Here is a 16,650-nt window from a genome sequence, read left to right on the forward strand (position 1 = left end):
CAGTGTTACATCTGATATGTTAGCACATGACTGCTTATTAGTTAGCACTTTAAAGACTTACTGGATTAAAGATGATGGGTCATTCATGACAAGGTTTGTGATTATAAAAGTTACTTTTACAATACATAATGCATCAGATATACTTGGTAGTGAAAGAATTTGGGGTAAAATCTGAACCTCAAATATAGCTAATTATTACCACAATTTATGTGTACTTGACAAACCCACAGGTTAAAAGAGTACTAATGAACAGTTGTAAAGAGCACACATTCACTACTTTAAATAAAAAAAAAAAAAACCTCTTATCCATTCAAAAGAAGTCAAAATCAACTCTAAAACCAAGATAATCCAGAACAAGTGGCATGGGAATTGCAAATTCATCAATTTATCAACCCCCCCAAAAAAAAAACCTAGAGCAAAACAAAACCACTTCCATAATCTGAAAGTGAATTCTATTTTAGATGTGTAGAATTCACAAAAATCCAAGTCTAAATCTAACAAAATCACCAAACTCAGTAAGTACATTGTAACTACTTTGAAAGATACCTTTAACTGCACTTTCACTTTTTACTAGCAGAGCAGACAAATTTTGGATAAGCCAACTTTCATACACTGTCAAAGTTAAAAGTGTTTTAACATTTCTTGAGTTGCCTTTTCTTTTCTGGAGCTGTGTTTTTCAAATGATTCTTGAGGCATGGCTTAAAGGATACACTCGGTCATTGCTGCAACATCCAGTTTATCAATATCAGGTGAGCCAGGGCAACACTTCTTGAATTCTTTTCGAAGATCAAAAAAGGAATAGAAGCATTCAGGCAATAATACATTCTGAGGAAGGACAAAGTAGACATTGTTACCTAGATGAATTTAGTTCAAGCCTTTCCTATCAATTAGGAACCTAAGAATTGAATGTAAGCATATTTTGCCACAATTGAAAAAAAAAATTTTTTTTTTCTGCTTTTTAGGGCCGCCCCCACAGCATATGGAGGTGCCCAGGTTAGGGGTCGAATCAGAGCTATAGCTGCTGGCCTACATCACAGCCACATCCGAGCTGAGTCTTCGACCTATACCACAGTTCACAGCAACTCGGGATTCTTAACCCACTGAGTAAGGCCAGGGATTGAACCTGCAACCTCATGGATACTAGTTTCCCCTAAGCCACAATGGTAACTCCTAAAAAATGTTTTAAATTGAATATTAGAGTGTCTTTATTTTCTGTTTCGGTGTTATATCCTACATAAAAGTCTCAAGGAAAAAATTGCCTTATTTTAAGGCAATGGATTATATGTTTTTGCTCCACTTTGTATGCCATTCAAAACTGTTCTGCAACTATAAAACATTACATATTTTATATTTTCTGCTTGATAAAACTATGCTCCTTGTCTAGCCACAATCATTTTAGACCATCTGTATTTTCAGTCGGTAATATTAGCCCTCTCAGTTCTCATACATATGTGCATGTTTATAATGCATAACTAGACATAGGATTTTATGTCTTTATCAAAATTTAGTTTTCCATTAAAACACAGTAGTTTAAACTACTGGCTTCTGATAATGCTTATTCTGTACACTAAAATTAGATTAAGATAGTAAACTCCCAATTACCTAAAAAGGATTATTTGGCACCAAATTATAGTTTCACGTTAGTTTTCCTGACCATTATTATTCTGGCCATATCTGAGGACTCAAAGTAGACTTAAAAAATATATATATATATTACAGGGAGTTCCCTGGTGACTCAATGGATTAAGGATCCAGCATTGTCACAGCTGTAGCATGGGTTCAATCCCTGGCCCAGAAATCCCTGCACGCCACTGGCACAGCAATAAAGAAATAAAGAAAATAAGGATATAGAGAGAGCTCGCAAATCTCAATGGCAAAGTAGAAACGGTTGCCTACTGATCTTAGTTCCTAGTACGACTCTTGTAATTACACAAAGCTCAACTAAACAAATATTACACTACTGTTTCATTTTTTCCGTGAAATATTAAACCTCATTGACTAACTTTCAAAAATTAATTTTTTAAAACTAAATTTAGACTTTTCTTAAAATTTCAAAATAATTTGTGTGTTCACTTACGAGAATTTATTTGTACATTATAAGGTCAAGGAAATAAAAGACTTTTTAATGTTCGTCACCTACAATATTTATGCAATAATTGTCTTGCTAGCTAAACTTCCTTTATTGGATTCTATTATATGTGATCTGCTCATGCTATATTTGAAATAGGTATCACTGGTTCATGGTGACATTTTTCAAAATAGTTACCAAAAGAATTGTGAATCTTCAAGATTACCTACAAAATTGCTTATTTAAAAGCAATTTATAATGGCAATAATTTGAATGCCCAACAGTAAAAGATTACTTTAAATAGGTGTATCCATTTAAAGTACTGATTATTTTATTGCTTACATAAGATATTGATGTTAAATTACAAAGTAGGCTAAAAGGCTTAGGTAGTATGAATGTTCCCTAAGGCTTTTCGACAAAAATCTGAAAGAAAACATTCAAGTATGCTCATATTCAGAAAAAAACATTTTAATGTTTTCTGACTGTAGAATTTTTTGATGTTTTACCATTTCTTATTTTTCCTTAATGAATAGAATTATTTTCATTATGATACTAAATTGTTTTCGTTTTCTTTATCAAAATCCAAATGGAAGTGACTCAGCAAAATAATCTCAATTTTTCTCTGGAGGTTTTCCCACATCCAAAGCAGTGGATCTAAAACAATAAAAACAGCCATTTTGCTATAGCTCAACAGGGAAGAATCAAGTTTTATCCCTTATATGAGTTGGAGGGGTAATTCTAATATATATCTATTTCTGGATCAAGAGTATAGCAATCGGTCTAGCATTTAATTAAAAAAATACTCCCCTCTTTTAATCAAATAATTACTAAGAATGCTGTAAAAAGGAGTTTTTTCAACCCTCAAGATAAAGGAATTCCAGCTTCTCAAACTTTTAATACCATCATTATACATTTAATTCATTTTTTCCGTTTTCCCTACCACAGTAAAGAAATCTGCACTGACTACCCACTAACTTGTGACATCAATTGCCAGTCTAAACTTTTCATTGTAAGACTTATTTCATATAGTTTCCTTGAAGTATTTTACTTCCATCTTCCTAAGTTATCTGCCTACCACAATAAAAGTTACAGCTCTAAATAATTAAGTTGATTAAAATCAACTATATTAGCAGTGACTGGTTACACTGGGTCTGCCATCCACTTTCAGCATTTCTTCTCGGCCCCTTAGTATTCTTCCCAGGAAGGGAAATTACACATCTACAGTAATATTGTATTTTTCTCGTTTCATACACTTTTTCATAACAGAAAGGTAAACAAAGGTAAAAGATGAGGCTGACCTTATTGTTTTGATACCAAATTCAATGTTTCGAACATTTACTTTAAGTCAGGCAAAGCACAGTATGCTATAATAATTAAGATTTCACTTAGTTATATGCTTAAGTGTTACAGTACAAAGCCTTTTAATGAAATTATTAGAATTACAATGTAAAAGATTTAATTGGATTTTCCTTTGCTCCTTCCTTTCCAGGATAAGGCATATTCCACATGGATAGGAGTATTACAATGTATTAAAATACAGTTCTCTCCTACCTACCTTTGTTTTTAAAATATGCTAATTTAGCTAATGCGCTTTGGAAAAGAATGTCAAGCATCTCACAAACTTGACGTAAATAACAGGGAAACTTTCATTAAATCATCAAAAGTATCTATAAAATTACTGTATTCATAACCACCTCTATGAGAGCGCTCCGAATTTTTCATTGTGGTAAAATACACACAACACAATATTTACCATTTTAACAAATTTTAAGTTCAGTGTTAGCACTGAGAACCTGTCACCATCAGCACCATTCCTTCATCACTTCTCAAACTGAAATTCTGTACTCACAAAATGCTAACTCCCCTATGCATATTTTTAAAATAGAGGAACTTAGTTAAACCATTTTTAAAGACTCTAGTCACGCCAAAGGTCCAGAGAAGCCAGCACTCTTACCTTCTTGGAAGCCTCAGGATGCAGGATTTGCCTGACATGAAGCTGCCCATCAGTACAGAGACAGAAGGAGGTTCCTACCCCAATATTCAGTTCATTGCTCACTGACTGGTTAAACTGAAAAGAACAAAACATACCCAGGGAATGCGATTGAGGCAGGATTTACAAACTCTGAAAAGTGGCTCCGCTAGTTAACCAGAGAAAACTGAGCCATGAAGAAAAACTGCCGTTAAGAACACCTCTGCTGGGGACAACATTACAAAGTCGCAGTTGCCACAAAATGTCTAGCTTCCTTTAGATAGGGAAGCTCTCCAATCAATCCCCAGTTTAAGCACATCGGAATTGAGTAAAGGCACTCTTCCTCCCGTCCCCACTCCCTTTTTCATTTTTGTGATAAATGCATTCAAGGCTTTTAAGTCAGAGGTCTCATTTCATTTCATCAGCAAGTTGCCTTCCGATTACATCATTCCCTCCTGCTACTTTTTTTATGTTAGGATGCCAGACTTAAAAGATGTCAGTTTCTCATAAATAAATGTGGGTCATGGATATGCAGACTTCAGGAAAATCTGGTAACACGTTTCCTGTAACACATCCCATAAATGATAACTTTCTCATATAACTCGCAACTCATGTTGCCAGGGCAGGGGCCGTCAGAGCACCGAACACTCACTTGTGCACAGGTGTTTGGCGCCCCAGTATCCGTCTGCACCCTGCAGCAGTCGGGTTTTAGGTCAGCTCAATACCAGTAAGGGGATTCCACTAGTTTCACGGGGACCCAACGAGCAACCCTATGTGTTCGGGCCTGCAATCCCTCCCGGAGCTGAGACCGAGGCCACTAAAGAAGTAAACGGAACCGGAACCGAACCTTTGGGGGGTCAGGAGTCTGACCCTAAGCAGGCACCTTCAGGTTCCCACCCAGCTGGGGCGGGCTCCGGCACGCCGAGCTCCTCTACACCACAGCGCCCCCTGCCCCAGGGCTGAGCCGCAGACCCAAACCCCGGCGGAGAACAGACGCGTCTGGGGTCTGGGGCCGAGGGTGGGGGCGCTAGGATTCCAACTCCGATCATCACTTTACTGGTAAACCCCGGCTGATTCTCCGGCCGCAGGAATAGATTCAGGAAGCAAATTGCAAACCAACGAATTTGGGCCCAAGACCCTGGGAGGAGAGGGGCTGGCAGGCAAAAAGAAGCAGCGACCTCCTCGCAAAAGGTCCACCAGGGGCTCCAAGTCTGGGTCTCGCCAACCCACCCCGGGGATACTGCGTGGACCGCCTGGCGAGGGCGTGGGACTACTAGGGCTCGGCCGGCTGGGAGGGACGCCTGGGCGACTAGTATGGGGGTGGGCCGCGCGGCGCTGCCGGGGGCTGTCACCTGTCGGAGAGCTTGGTCCAGCTGCGGCGCGGAGGACAGGCTCTCTGCGTCAATCTTCGTTTCTTCTTTACAATCCTCCGTCAGCTCCAACTGATCCGGTCTAACTAGTACTTCGTGCAGCTGTCCCACCTCGCGGGTGGAGGGGTGGGGGGAGAAGTAGGGCTTAGTTTCCCCTTCCTCAATTTGGGCACCTCTGTCTTCACTCTCCTCCCTCGCTCCCTCGAAGGGCGGCCCACACCTCTCGACGGGACTGACCTCAGAATCAAAGCTCTCTCGTCGCCAGCGGGTCCAGTGGCCGAGAGGTCGGCGCGGCCCTGCCCCCAGCCCCACCCCCACCCGGATCAGGTCCGAAAGGCCCTGGAAGTGGGCACCTGGGCCCCCAAGGGATTCCCACCCCAACTCCGCGGAGCGTCCCTCGACTGGCAGAGAACTGGGCTCGGCGGCGCCCGGCCTCCCCACCTGGGCCAGATTTTGGAGGCTCCAAGGCGGTTGGCCAAGAAGTTTGGTTTTATTCTGGATTCTCTAGGCCCTGGGTCCAGCCTCACAAGCGGGCAAACAAGAGCACTTGTTTACCGACTCCCCAAACTTTTTCAAGCTTTTGCCACACTCCCCTATTATCTGGACAGAAACGTGGAGAAATACCTTCTTGTTGGCGAGATCCACGACTTTCCATAACAGCAGGATCAGCTCCTTCTCATCCGAGCCCAGCTTGGCCCCGGTGGCCCCAGCAGTGATTCCAAAAAGCACCACCAAGTAATCCGGAGACGCCGTCATGACGATAGGTGGGGAGGGGGAGAAGGGGGGTCGGGAGGCGGTGAGGTGGGGTGGAAGTGAGAACGAGGAAACCAGTGCTAAAACCTCTTCTGAGAGAAAAAGAAAGAGCGCCCACCCCCCCTCCTCGCCGCCGCCGATGCAAAAGGCGGTAACCAACCACCCAAGCCCACACCTGGCCCGAGCTCCACACCCAGGGCAGGAAGGGGGGTGGGAAGGAGGGCGAAAGCGGCCTGCCCTTTTTGTATTCAATTGCCCGTGCGTCTATGCAAAAAGCCAGGAGCAGGGCTGCACCCCCGGGAGGCGCGCGCAATGGCTGAAAGCTTTTCTGTTTTGGGATGTGGCTCTACCTGCCCGCCCCTTCCCCCTCCCCCACGTGGTGCAGGTAAGAGACACCTGGCGGCGCCGGCCCATTGGCTCCTTCAAACCACGACGTGGCAGCGGTGGGGGAGGAGGCCGCCCGGGGAAAGGGGAGGAGGGGGCGGGAGACAATGGCTGGATGATTGGCGAGGGGAGGGCGAGCAGGGAGGAGGGGGAGACGCGAGGGGCGGGGAAGAGACGGTTGCCGCCCCGAGGGTAGCCGAGGCCAGACGGGAAAAGGGTGTGGGGTAAAGGGCGCGGAAGGGCCGGACACCCCTTTGGAAGTGGCCGAGAGGTGTGGGGGGCTTGGAGAAAGGCCGGCTGTGGGGAACGAAGCCGGAGATTCTAAAGGGTCAAGCGAAAAGGCCTGGCGCAGGGAGGCGAAAGGAGGCCAGAGGTGAGGCCGGGGTGCAGAGCTGCCTAGGGCGCGGCGCCCAGAGAGGGAGAACCGCGGAGGGAGGGACCGGCCAACGGCAGCCCGGAGGTGGCGGGAGCACTTGCCAAGCACCGGAAAAGCCGCTCCCGAGCCCAACACACCTTAAGTGCAAACAGCAGGCGAAACCCTGCGGGCCCTCCCCCTCTCCGGGTCGGAGCCCGGGCACAAGCTCCTCCAAACCCCGAGGCGCTGCCCACACTGGGGAGTGAAACCCCTGCGCGCGGCTGAACCAAACTCCCGGGGCTGGACACCTAGGCACCAAGTTACGCCTAAGTACGCGTATGCGGCGCGCAAAGCAGCAGGGGGTCCCCGGTGAGGAAGTTCAGGCACAATGGACCCCATTCCCTTTTTTCTCAACTGTTCCCTTAATTGCTATGCCTTGTTTGGTACTGGCTGCTAGTTGGAGTCTGGAGGCTCCTCTGGGGCAGAGGCCCACCTCCTTTGATTGGCCCTGGGCCCCAAATTAAAAGTATCTGCCGCCCTTACCTGTTTCCTTGAATCAGGCAAAAAGCAAGCTTTTCCCACAGTTCCTCTCTCTGATCTCCCACCCTCGACCTCATACCTTTGCCTTTGCACCTGTGTGGATTTGGCGAAGTTCCTGCGCGGTCTACCTACCTACTCCAGCTCAGCGAGCTCTACCCACCTTCGCCACCACCCTACGCCACCCTCTCGCCCCAAGTCGGACGGCTGTCTGTGTGGCGGGTCCTGTTGACATTTAGGAGAGAAAAGCGCTAGGGATGGAAGTTTCCTCGGATTTTACATTTGAAACTAGTCTATTCCGTCTGAAGTATTACTAATTCGGTTCCAGGTATTCAGCCCTTTATTTAGGATGTGAAATCAGGAAACCGTACACCTATCTCTACAGTAACCCGCTCCGGGTACAAATCTGAGAACCGTTCCTATCAAAGGAAGCTGGAGAGCCAGCTTTCCTGACCGGGAGCAATCGCGGACTGAGTAGGGAGGCGGCTGAAGCTCCGGGAGTGAGGGGTTGGCGGGAGGGTTTTAGGAGCCCGAGACCCGCGCCGCCGCGTTTCCCGGCTGCAGAGGGTGCTGATGACGGCGGTTCGGTACTGGTAACAGCTCGCGTCCCCAGAGAGCGGGCTAAGGCCGGGTTCTGCCGGGGCCAGGCTGCCGTGCGAAGGGCCACCAGGGTGAATAGCACCACCCTTGTCCCAAGCTGGAGTTCCAGCGGCGCATGCTTTCAGCTCTTGGACTTCAGGGTGCCGGTCCGGAAAGGGCCCCCCGCAGCCCCTCGGCTGGCTCTCAGCGATAGCCTCGCCCCGCCTCGTCCTGGTATCACCGAGCCACCCTCCCGGGCCCGCAGGCGCCGCGGGGGCAGGGACTGGGCGCGGAACGAGGCAGGGAGGGACCTGGAAAAACCACCCAGATTGCATTGCAGTGGGCGAGGCCGCTGGAGGAGCCGGTTCCCCTGAGCCTCCTCCCTGCGGGGCTTTCTCGGTGCGCGGTTCCCAGGTGCTCCGCCGCGCAGGGAGCGGGAGGTGCGGCCTCGCTGGGGTGCGAGGCCAGGTGCCTGGCCCCCCGCCGGGCTGACCCAAAAGTGCGCGGCAGCGGCGGGGAAGGCTCCTCACCGGGGGAAAACTGTTGGTGAAAATGTGGTTAAAACAGCCCAGGAAGTTCTGCCTCGCGTGTCCTTTCAGGCCTTCGGTGTTCGGATTAATCATTTGCATAGCGCGTTTGGATAAACTGAGAACTTGATTACCAGCGCGTTTGCCGAGGGTTCTGCAGCGTTGTCCACACTTGAACGGAATCTCAGAGCTCCCCATTTTCTCAGAGATTTGCTTTCTTCCTGTTTAAGGAAGTTGGATTCCTGGCTTCCGACTTTTTTTTCTTTTAAATTTTAATTTGCCCAACTAAATTACAAGGGCAGGGATTTTTGTTTTATTTTGTTCTCGAATGTATTCCCAGGGCTTGGAATAAAGCCTGACATACACCAGGTACTCAACAAATATTTGTTGAATGATTTTAATGAGCAACACCCACCCATTTTTGCAGCTCTTTGTCTCCCGAGCTAGGGCATAGTTCATCACTTTCGAAGGTGAGATTCTGAAAATGGGCGTCTACGGGTTACTTAAGTCTCAAAAGTTTTTTCAAAAAAAGAGTAGGTGCTAATTATTCGCAAACAAATCTACCGTGAAAGAAATTAAACTCTTATAAAATGCAGGAATGCCAAGAAAACTATGTAACCCAAAAAGATCAGTTCCAAATACAAAAACTTTGTGTCCATGGAACCATCCATTGAACAGTCGTTCTAATATAGTGGGACTAATCGGTAGGAGGCAGGAAGCTTGAGAAGAGGAGCTCCTTCTAACTGTGGTCCTCACTCAAGACCACACCTAAAATTCCCAAAACGAATGTAAATCGCTTTGAAACTAATACAACATTGTAAATCAACTACACTTCGATTTAAATTTTTATTTCTTAAATGGGAATCTTTTTTCAAAACAGCAGAGACCCAAATTGAGAGCAGGCTGCAAAATAACTGACCTATGTTCTTAAAACCCTTAAGGTCATGAAAGACCTTAAAATTCTTTACTCGAGAACTATTCCAGATTAAAGGAATTTAGAAAACATGACAACTCAATACAATATAGATCCTGGACCAGAAAAACTCTTTTGTTTTGCTTTAAAGGACATTTGTGGGACAATAGAAAACAATTGAATAAGGTCTGAAAATTAAATAATAGTACTGTGTCAGTGTTATTTTCCTAATTTTTGTGATACTACCGTGGTTCCGCAGGAGAATGTCCTTTGCTTTAGATCTAAAGTACCCAGTATTTAGTGATAAAGGGAAATTATCTATAGCTTATTCTCAAATGATTCTGACTACACACATACACACACATCCATATGTGTGTGTGTATGAAGAGAGAAAGAGAATGATACTGCAAGTGTGTAAAATGTTAACATTGGAAAATTTGAGTGAAGGAATTCTTTATACTATTCTTTGCAACTTAAAAAAAATTTTTTTTTAAGCATCAGAGGACTTTTTGCAGCCCCCACCATTGGATGTTTAATGAGGCTGTGTCTCATGATTTTTAGGCTAACCTAATCCTCCATACTATAAAATGAATCCATTTTCTTTGTCTTTTTGTTAATGAAAGATGGAGAAAGAAAAGGTCACCATTTTCTGTATAAAAATCTTTTCACAGCCTTTTTCTTAAATAACTAAATTACTGCAAGCTCTTTAAAGTTTTCATTATGAATCTTACTTTCTTGCTCTTTAATTATCTTCATTATGATTCTTGTACCCTTCTCCTCTTATCACTTTTTTTTTTTTTTTTTTTTGGCTTTTCTGGGGCTGCTCCCGCTGCATATGGAGGTTCCCAGGCTAGGGGTCGAATCAGAGCTGTAGCCACCAGCCTACACCAGAGCCACGTCTGCGACCTACACCACAGCTCACAGCAACACCGGATCCTTAACCCACTGAGCAAGGGCAGGGACCGAACCTGCACCCTCATGGTTCCTAATCAGATTCGTTAACCACTGCACCACAACAGGAACTCCTCTCCTCTTATCACTTTTAAAGAGCAGCTCTTGATCTAGACAAAAGATAAGGTGTCATTCCTTGCACTGCAACTCTATTTTATTTTTATTTATTTTTTGCTGTACCCAGAGCATGTGCAACCTCCCGGGCCGGGAATCAAATCCTAGCCACAGCTATGACCAAAGCTGTGGCAACACTAGGTGCTTAACCCTCTGTGTCACAGCAGGAAATCCTGCAACTCCTTTTTTTTTTTTTTTTTTGGTCTTTTTGCTATTTCTTGGGCCGCTCCTGCGGCATATGGAGGTTCCCAGGCTAGGGGTCGAATTGGAGCTGCAGCCACCAGCCTACGCCAGAGCCACAGAAACGCTGGATCCTACACCACAGCTGTATGCTGGATCGTTAACCCACTGAGCAAGGGCAGGGACCAAACCCGCAACCTCATGGTTCCTAGTCGGATTCATTAACCACTGTGCCACGACGGGAACTCCTACAACTCCTTTTTAAACACTACAGTAGCAGCTTGCATTTGCTGGCACCTTTTTTTGTTTTTGTTTTTGTTTTGCTGCATCAGCAGCATACAGAAGTTCTAGGGCCAGCTGTGCCGCAGCTGTAACCAGAGCCACAGCAGTGACAACGCCAGATCCTTAACCCACTGAGCCGCGAGGGAACTCCAGCTGGCTCCAGTTTTGTCTCAAGGTCTCTAGATCTTTCTTGGAGTTCTTGGAGTTCTCGCTGGACAGACCCAGTTCTCATACCTGTAAGAAAAGAGCCTTCAAAAGTATCAAAGTATAAAAATATTCTTGAATTAGATAATGGTAATGGTTGCTCAAACATGTGAATATACTAAATACCACTGAATTGTATGGTTTAAAAAGTGAATATTATAGTATGTGACTTATATCTCAGTTTTTAAAAAAGCAAATCAAAGTAAAAGCCTGTGTTCTGAGGCTACTACAAGCCACTGATATTTCTTAGTTATTTGCATTGGATGCACTTGTAAAAGAGATCACATTTTATACTCCCTGGACAGGTCTAACCTCTTGGAAGTGGAGAGGTAGGGAGAGATGATGGTCAGGATAACTAAACACATTATAATTTTCTAAGAATTATCCTGTGCATTATACATTTAAGCAAATTACTGGTCTGAACCTTTATTACAGCAATTATTACAGGTAGTCTGTGTGGAAAAAGTGTGGGCTTACTAATCAGCCCTGCCACTTGCTACCTTGTGGCCTTGGGCATGTTCCTTAGCCTTACAAGGACTCAGTTTCTCACCTGTAAAAATAGGGGTGATGATAATGTACACGTCATAGGTTTTCAGGGGAGAGGAATCTGTAAAGAAGTGTCTTTAAAGAAGAAAGAGATTAATACAAAATAACAATCTCCCTGCAGGGAGGGGTCTCTCTAGACAACAACCAAAAAGACTGTTAGTTCTCTGACCTTAGATTACAGACTCGACCAAGGCAGGAAAAAAAGCATTAAGATTTTTACTGACTGCCAGTGGTAGGGAAATACACAGAAGAACTACACATATGGAAATATGCCATGAATCTGGACAAGAAATGTCTTCTCCTTGGGGACCACAGAACTGCTCTGTTTAAACTGGACATTCAGTGAGAAGACGCCACCTCGGGAATGCCTTCCTCCACACTCCTTGCTTCATGTCCTTTGCTCAGGAGTACAGCCGGACCTCCGTATCCTCTGGTTCCGCACCCAGGGGTAGATTCAACCAAACCTGAGCTTGAAAATATTAGGAGAAAAAAAAAGTCCAAGAAGTTCAACTATTGACATTACATTTACATTGTATTACGTATCTAGAGGTGATTTAAACTAAATGGGGAGGAGTTCCCTTTGTGGCCCAGCAGGTTAAGGATCCTGCGTTGTCACTGCAATGGCTTGGATCATTGCTATGATAAAGCTTTGATCCCTGGCTGGGTAACGATGCCACAGGTGCTGCCATAAATAAATAAATAAATAATAAACGGGGAGTTCCTGCTGTGGCACAATGGGTTAAGAATCCTACTGCATCAGCTCAGGTCCCTGTGGAGGCACAGGTTCAACTCCCAACCCTGTGCAATGGGTTAAAGGATCCGGCGTTGAAGCAGCCGCAGCTTGGATTGAACCCCTGGCCTGGGCATTTCCATGTGTTACAGGTGCAATCATTAAAAAAATAAAAAAATAAATGGGAGGATGTGCCATAGGTATATACAAATACTGTCATTTATTTTTATTTTTTCCATCATAGCTGGTTTATAGTGTTCTGTCAATTTTCTACTGTACAGCAAGCTGATCCAGTCACACGTACATATATACATTCTTTTTCTCACATTATCCTCCATCATAAGTGACTAGACACAGTTCCCAGTGCTATACAGCAGGATCTCATTGCTTATCTATTCAAAAGCAATAGTTTGCATCTATTAACCCCAGACTCCCAGTCCATCTCACTCCCTCCCCCTCCCCCTCAGCAACCACAAGTCTGTTCTCCAAGTCCATGAGTTTCTTTTCTGTGGAAAGGTTCATTTGTGCCACTACTGTCATTTTAAATAAGGGACTTGAGCATCCTCAGATTTTGCTAACTGGTGGCAAGAGGGAAATTGGAACCAATTCTTTGCAGAATACTGTACATCCTTGCCTCTCGAAAAACCTAGTCAGAGAAGAAAGAAGAGCAGCAAACCTTATATTTTAAGTCAAGGTGGGTTGATAGGACTGAGTGTTAAAATATTTTAGGGGAGTTCCCATCATGGCTCAGCGGGACTAACATCCATGAGGATGCGGGTTTGATTCCTAGCCTTGCTCAGTGAGTTAAGGATTCAGTGTTGCCGTGAGATATGGTATAGTTTGCAGATGCAGCTCTGATCTGGCATTGCTATGGCTGTGGTGTAGGCCAGTGGCTACAGCTCCAATTAGACCTCTGGCCTGGGAACCTCCAAATGCCATGGGTGAAGCCCTAAAAAGCCCCCCCCCCAAAAAAAAAATTAGGAAGGAAAGGAAGCTTTGTTACTCTTATTTCCTGAGTTCCTCTGCTTCCCTATAATGTGCCTACTTATCCACCTATTTGGTTGATAAAGGGTCAGTTTTTTTTATTCTGGTAAAATATAACCTATACTAGGAAATCAAGGTTGCCCTGCTTTGTGTCTGTCTGAAATATTTAAAGAGTCCTTGAGATAGTTTACTTGGTGGGCATTGCCATTTGGAGACAGTGAAGATAATTTTTATGACAGGCTATACCTTGTTCACTTGTATGTCAGTGCAGTCTCACCTAGAGATTTCTCTCTCTCTTTTTTTTTTTTTTTTTGGTCTTTTTAGGGCTGCACCTGAGGCATATGGAAGTTCCCAGGCTAGGGGTTGAATCAGAGCTACGGCTGCCAGACTATGCCATAGCCACAGCAATGCCAGGTGTGAGCCTCATCTGCAGCCTACACTACAACTCACTGCAACGCCAGATCCTTCACCTGCTGAGCAAGGCCAGGGATCAAACCTGCATCCTCATGGATACTGGTTAGGTTCATTACCACGGAGCCATGACGGGAACTCCTCACCTAGAGATTTCTAATGGCTGTACAAGTCTATACAAAGTGTCAGTCCTGATGTTCAGTCATATATTTAACAAGAATTAGTACCATACTATGCAGCAGGTGAGAAAGGTGTTAGGCATTGGAAATACAATACATAGTAAATACAAGCACTTACTTGCCCTTATTAAGTGGGGGACACAAATAATCCCCAGAATAAATATATCATTGCAAACAGTGATTAGTATCCTAAAGGTGCATAGGGCTCTGGCATTACACAAAAAGGCAACATAATCGCCACCAGGGAGACCAGAAAGCGGCCAATGAGCAGAAGTATTTGAAGAAAATCCACAAGTAGAAGTGAGATAAGCAGAGGCAGGAGCCATTTCAGCCACACGGTGTGCACAGGCCCGGGATGCAAGGCTGCTGGCAACAGAAATAAAGACTGATGGTGCCTGAGGAAACCTTCACCTGTGACTTCCCCTGTGTCCAGGTGGTCGCCAGAGACCTTGGAGTTTCCCCAGTGATAACATGCTTGGGTCACTCCCCCGCCATTCCCCAAGTGACCCTTCTGGGCCAAAAGTACAGAAACTTTGCAATGGTTGGAACTGCCCTCCACTAGAGTGCAGTTTTTTGTTTTTTGTTTTTTTTTTTTTCCAAGCATGTGGTGATTTTTATTAAGAATAACTTTGGTTCTAAGAATTCCACCCTCAATTCTGTAATACTTTCCGTTAAAAACAATTATACAAGAGCAAATACAAAAAATATTAAATTATGAAAACAAATCCATTAAGGCTCCCTTTATATATATTATATACACTCAAACAAGTCAAGATTTTTTCAGAGTAGAAGAATAAAGTCAACTGTGATAGCTTAGAAAGCAACACTACTTTACCACTCGGAGACTTTACGATGGCTTAAAAATAATCATTCAGTTCATTCTAAATTTAGTCATAAAATTAGAAAAATATGCCTTCTATTAATTCCTAAAGCAAACATTTCAAATATAAAAAGGGTATTTGCTATCTTGCAAGCATGTGATCTCATTCTACATGCAGCTCCTTTCTAAAGAGGGTTAAAAAACATTGCATGAGCTAAATTATGGAAGTTTCTGTATTCAATTTCATTACATAATTTTTAGTAGTCATGCTCAATCAACAAAGTCAACAGAAACTTGTAAATTCTTCTAAATAACATACTACACATACATTTTCAGTTCCCCCAGATACCATTTAGAACTTTAAAGGTGGTGGGTAAAAACTTAAGGAATCTTTTACATTATTTTAGGTTGCAGGAAACTTTGTAGATTTTAAGGTTTAACACATTGTGTATCTCTAATTTACATTAATCACTATGCTAATGAGTACATAAAACATTCTTTTGCATTGATGCATTTTGTACCACCCTCCATTAAAGGCATTATAGCCAAAAAAAAAAAATCTTTCCCACTCATCCAGTGGCTTCTAGGAAGATTGGATATCACAGGACTTTAAAGTTAAACCAGGATGGAGTTCCCGTCGTGGCGCAGTGGTTAACGAATCCGACTAGGAACCATGAGGTTGCGGGTTCGGTCCCTGTCCTTGCTCAGTGGGTTAACGATCTGGCGTTGCCGTGAGCTGTGGTGTAGGTTGCAGACGCGGCTGGGATCCCGCGTTGCTGTGGCTCTGGTATAGGCCAGTGGCTACAGCTCCGATTCAACCCCTAGCCTGGAAAAAAAAATAAAAAATAAAAAAAAAAATAAAGTTAAACCAGGAGTTCCCGTTGTGGTGCAGCAGAAACAACTAGGAACCATGAGGTTGTGGGTTTGACCCCTGGCCTCACTCAGTGGGTTAAGGAACTGGTGTTGCCATGAGCTATGGTATAGGTCGCAGCTGTGGCTCAGATCTGATGTTGCTGTGTCTCTGGGGTAGGCCATTGGCTACGGCTCCTTTTTGACCCCTCGCCTGGGAACCTCCATATGCTGCAAGTGCAGCCCAACGAAAAGATTTAAAAAAAAAAAAAAAAAAGAGTTCCCGTCGTGGCGCAGTGATTAACAAATCCGACTAGGAACCATGAGGTTTCGGGTTCGGTCCCTGCCTTTGCTCAGTGGGTTAACGATCCGGTGTTGCCGTGAGCTGTGGTGTAGGTCACAGACGAGGCTCGGATCCCCCGTTGCTGTGGCTCTGGCGTAGGCCGATGGCTACAGCTCCAATTGGACCCCTAGCCTGGGAACCTCCATATGCCATGGGAGCGGCCCAGGAAATAGCAAAAAGACAAAAAAAAAAAAGAAAGTTAAACCAAAAATGAGGAAAGAGGAGCTCCCGCTGTGGTGTAATGGGATTGGCGGTGTCTGCAGCACCAGGACACAGATGCCATCCTGGCCAGCATGGTGGGTTAAAGGATCCAGCATTGATGTAGCTGCAGCATAGCCCGTTACTGCGGTTCTGATCTGATGCCTGGTCGGTGAACTCCATGTGCCATGGGGTGGTCAAAAAAGAAAAAAAAGGAGTTCCCGTCGTGGCACAGTGGTTAACGAATCCGACTAGGAACCATGAGGTTGCAGGTTTGGTCCCTGCCCTTGCTCAGTGGGTTAACGATCCGGTGTTGCCATGAGCTGTGGTGTAGGTTGCAGACGCGGCTCGGATCCCGAGTTGCTGCGGCTCTGGCGTAGGCCGGCGGCTATAGCTCTGATTCA

The 16,650-nt window shown here is 44.7% G+C and overlaps 3 protein-coding genes across 28 annotated transcripts in view; all 3 read right to left on the reverse strand.

The window, feature by feature from the left end:
* The window catches only part of ESRP1 (epithelial splicing regulatory protein 1), a 66,731-nt gene extending 60,219 nt beyond the window's left edge, over nt 1-6,512 (reverse strand). For all 26 annotated transcript variants that reach the window (XR_014843596.1, XR_014843595.1, XR_014843594.1 and 23 more), the window contains exons 1-4: nt 6,032-6,512; nt 5,390-5,518; nt 4,023-4,136; nt 711-825 (exon numbers count right to left, since the gene is read on the reverse strand). Coding sequence is in view for 15 of the 26 variants with exons in the window: in XM_085022010.1 (XP_084878136.1) it covers nt 711-825; nt 4,023-4,136; nt 5,390-5,518; nt 6,032-6,163 (490 nt within the window). In the remaining 11 variants the exon portion in view is untranslated. The remainder of the gene's footprint in view (nt 1-710; nt 826-4,022; nt 4,137-5,389; nt 5,519-6,031) is intronic.
* The window catches only part of DPY19L4 (dpy-19 like 4), a 223,152-nt gene that overhangs the window by 133,446 nt on the left and 73,056 nt on the right, over nt 1-16,650 (reverse strand). The gene's annotated exons all lie outside the window — the stretch shown is intronic.
* On the reverse strand, nt 6,751-16,460 carry LOC146403786 (uncharacterized). Its single transcript, XM_085022021.1, has 2 exons — nt 16,189-16,460; nt 6,751-10,028 (listed from the first exon to the last, which is right to left on the reverse strand). Exon 2 carries the CDS (start codon nt 8,738-8,740, stop codon nt 7,859-7,861), a length of 882 nt encoding a protein of 293 aa, XP_084878147.1. The 5' UTR covers nt 8,741-10,028; nt 16,189-16,460; the 3' UTR covers nt 6,751-7,858.

Source organism: Sus scrofa, chromosome 4 (assembly GCF_054392235.1).
Source record: "Sus scrofa isolate SSC_HxYL_T2T_F1_AM1 chromosome 4, Sscrofa_HxYL_maternal_Yorkshire_Landrace_v2.0, whole genome shotgun sequence".
Classification (NCBI taxonomy): domain Eukaryota; kingdom Metazoa; phylum Chordata; class Mammalia; order Artiodactyla; family Suidae; genus Sus; species Sus scrofa.

What these genes read in the sequence shown, in the direction of transcription:
- LOC146403786 (XM_085022021.1), bottom strand. Translation starts at nt 8,740, where the DNA reads ATGGGGAGCTCTGAGATTCCGTTCAAGTGTGGACAACGCTGCAGAACC.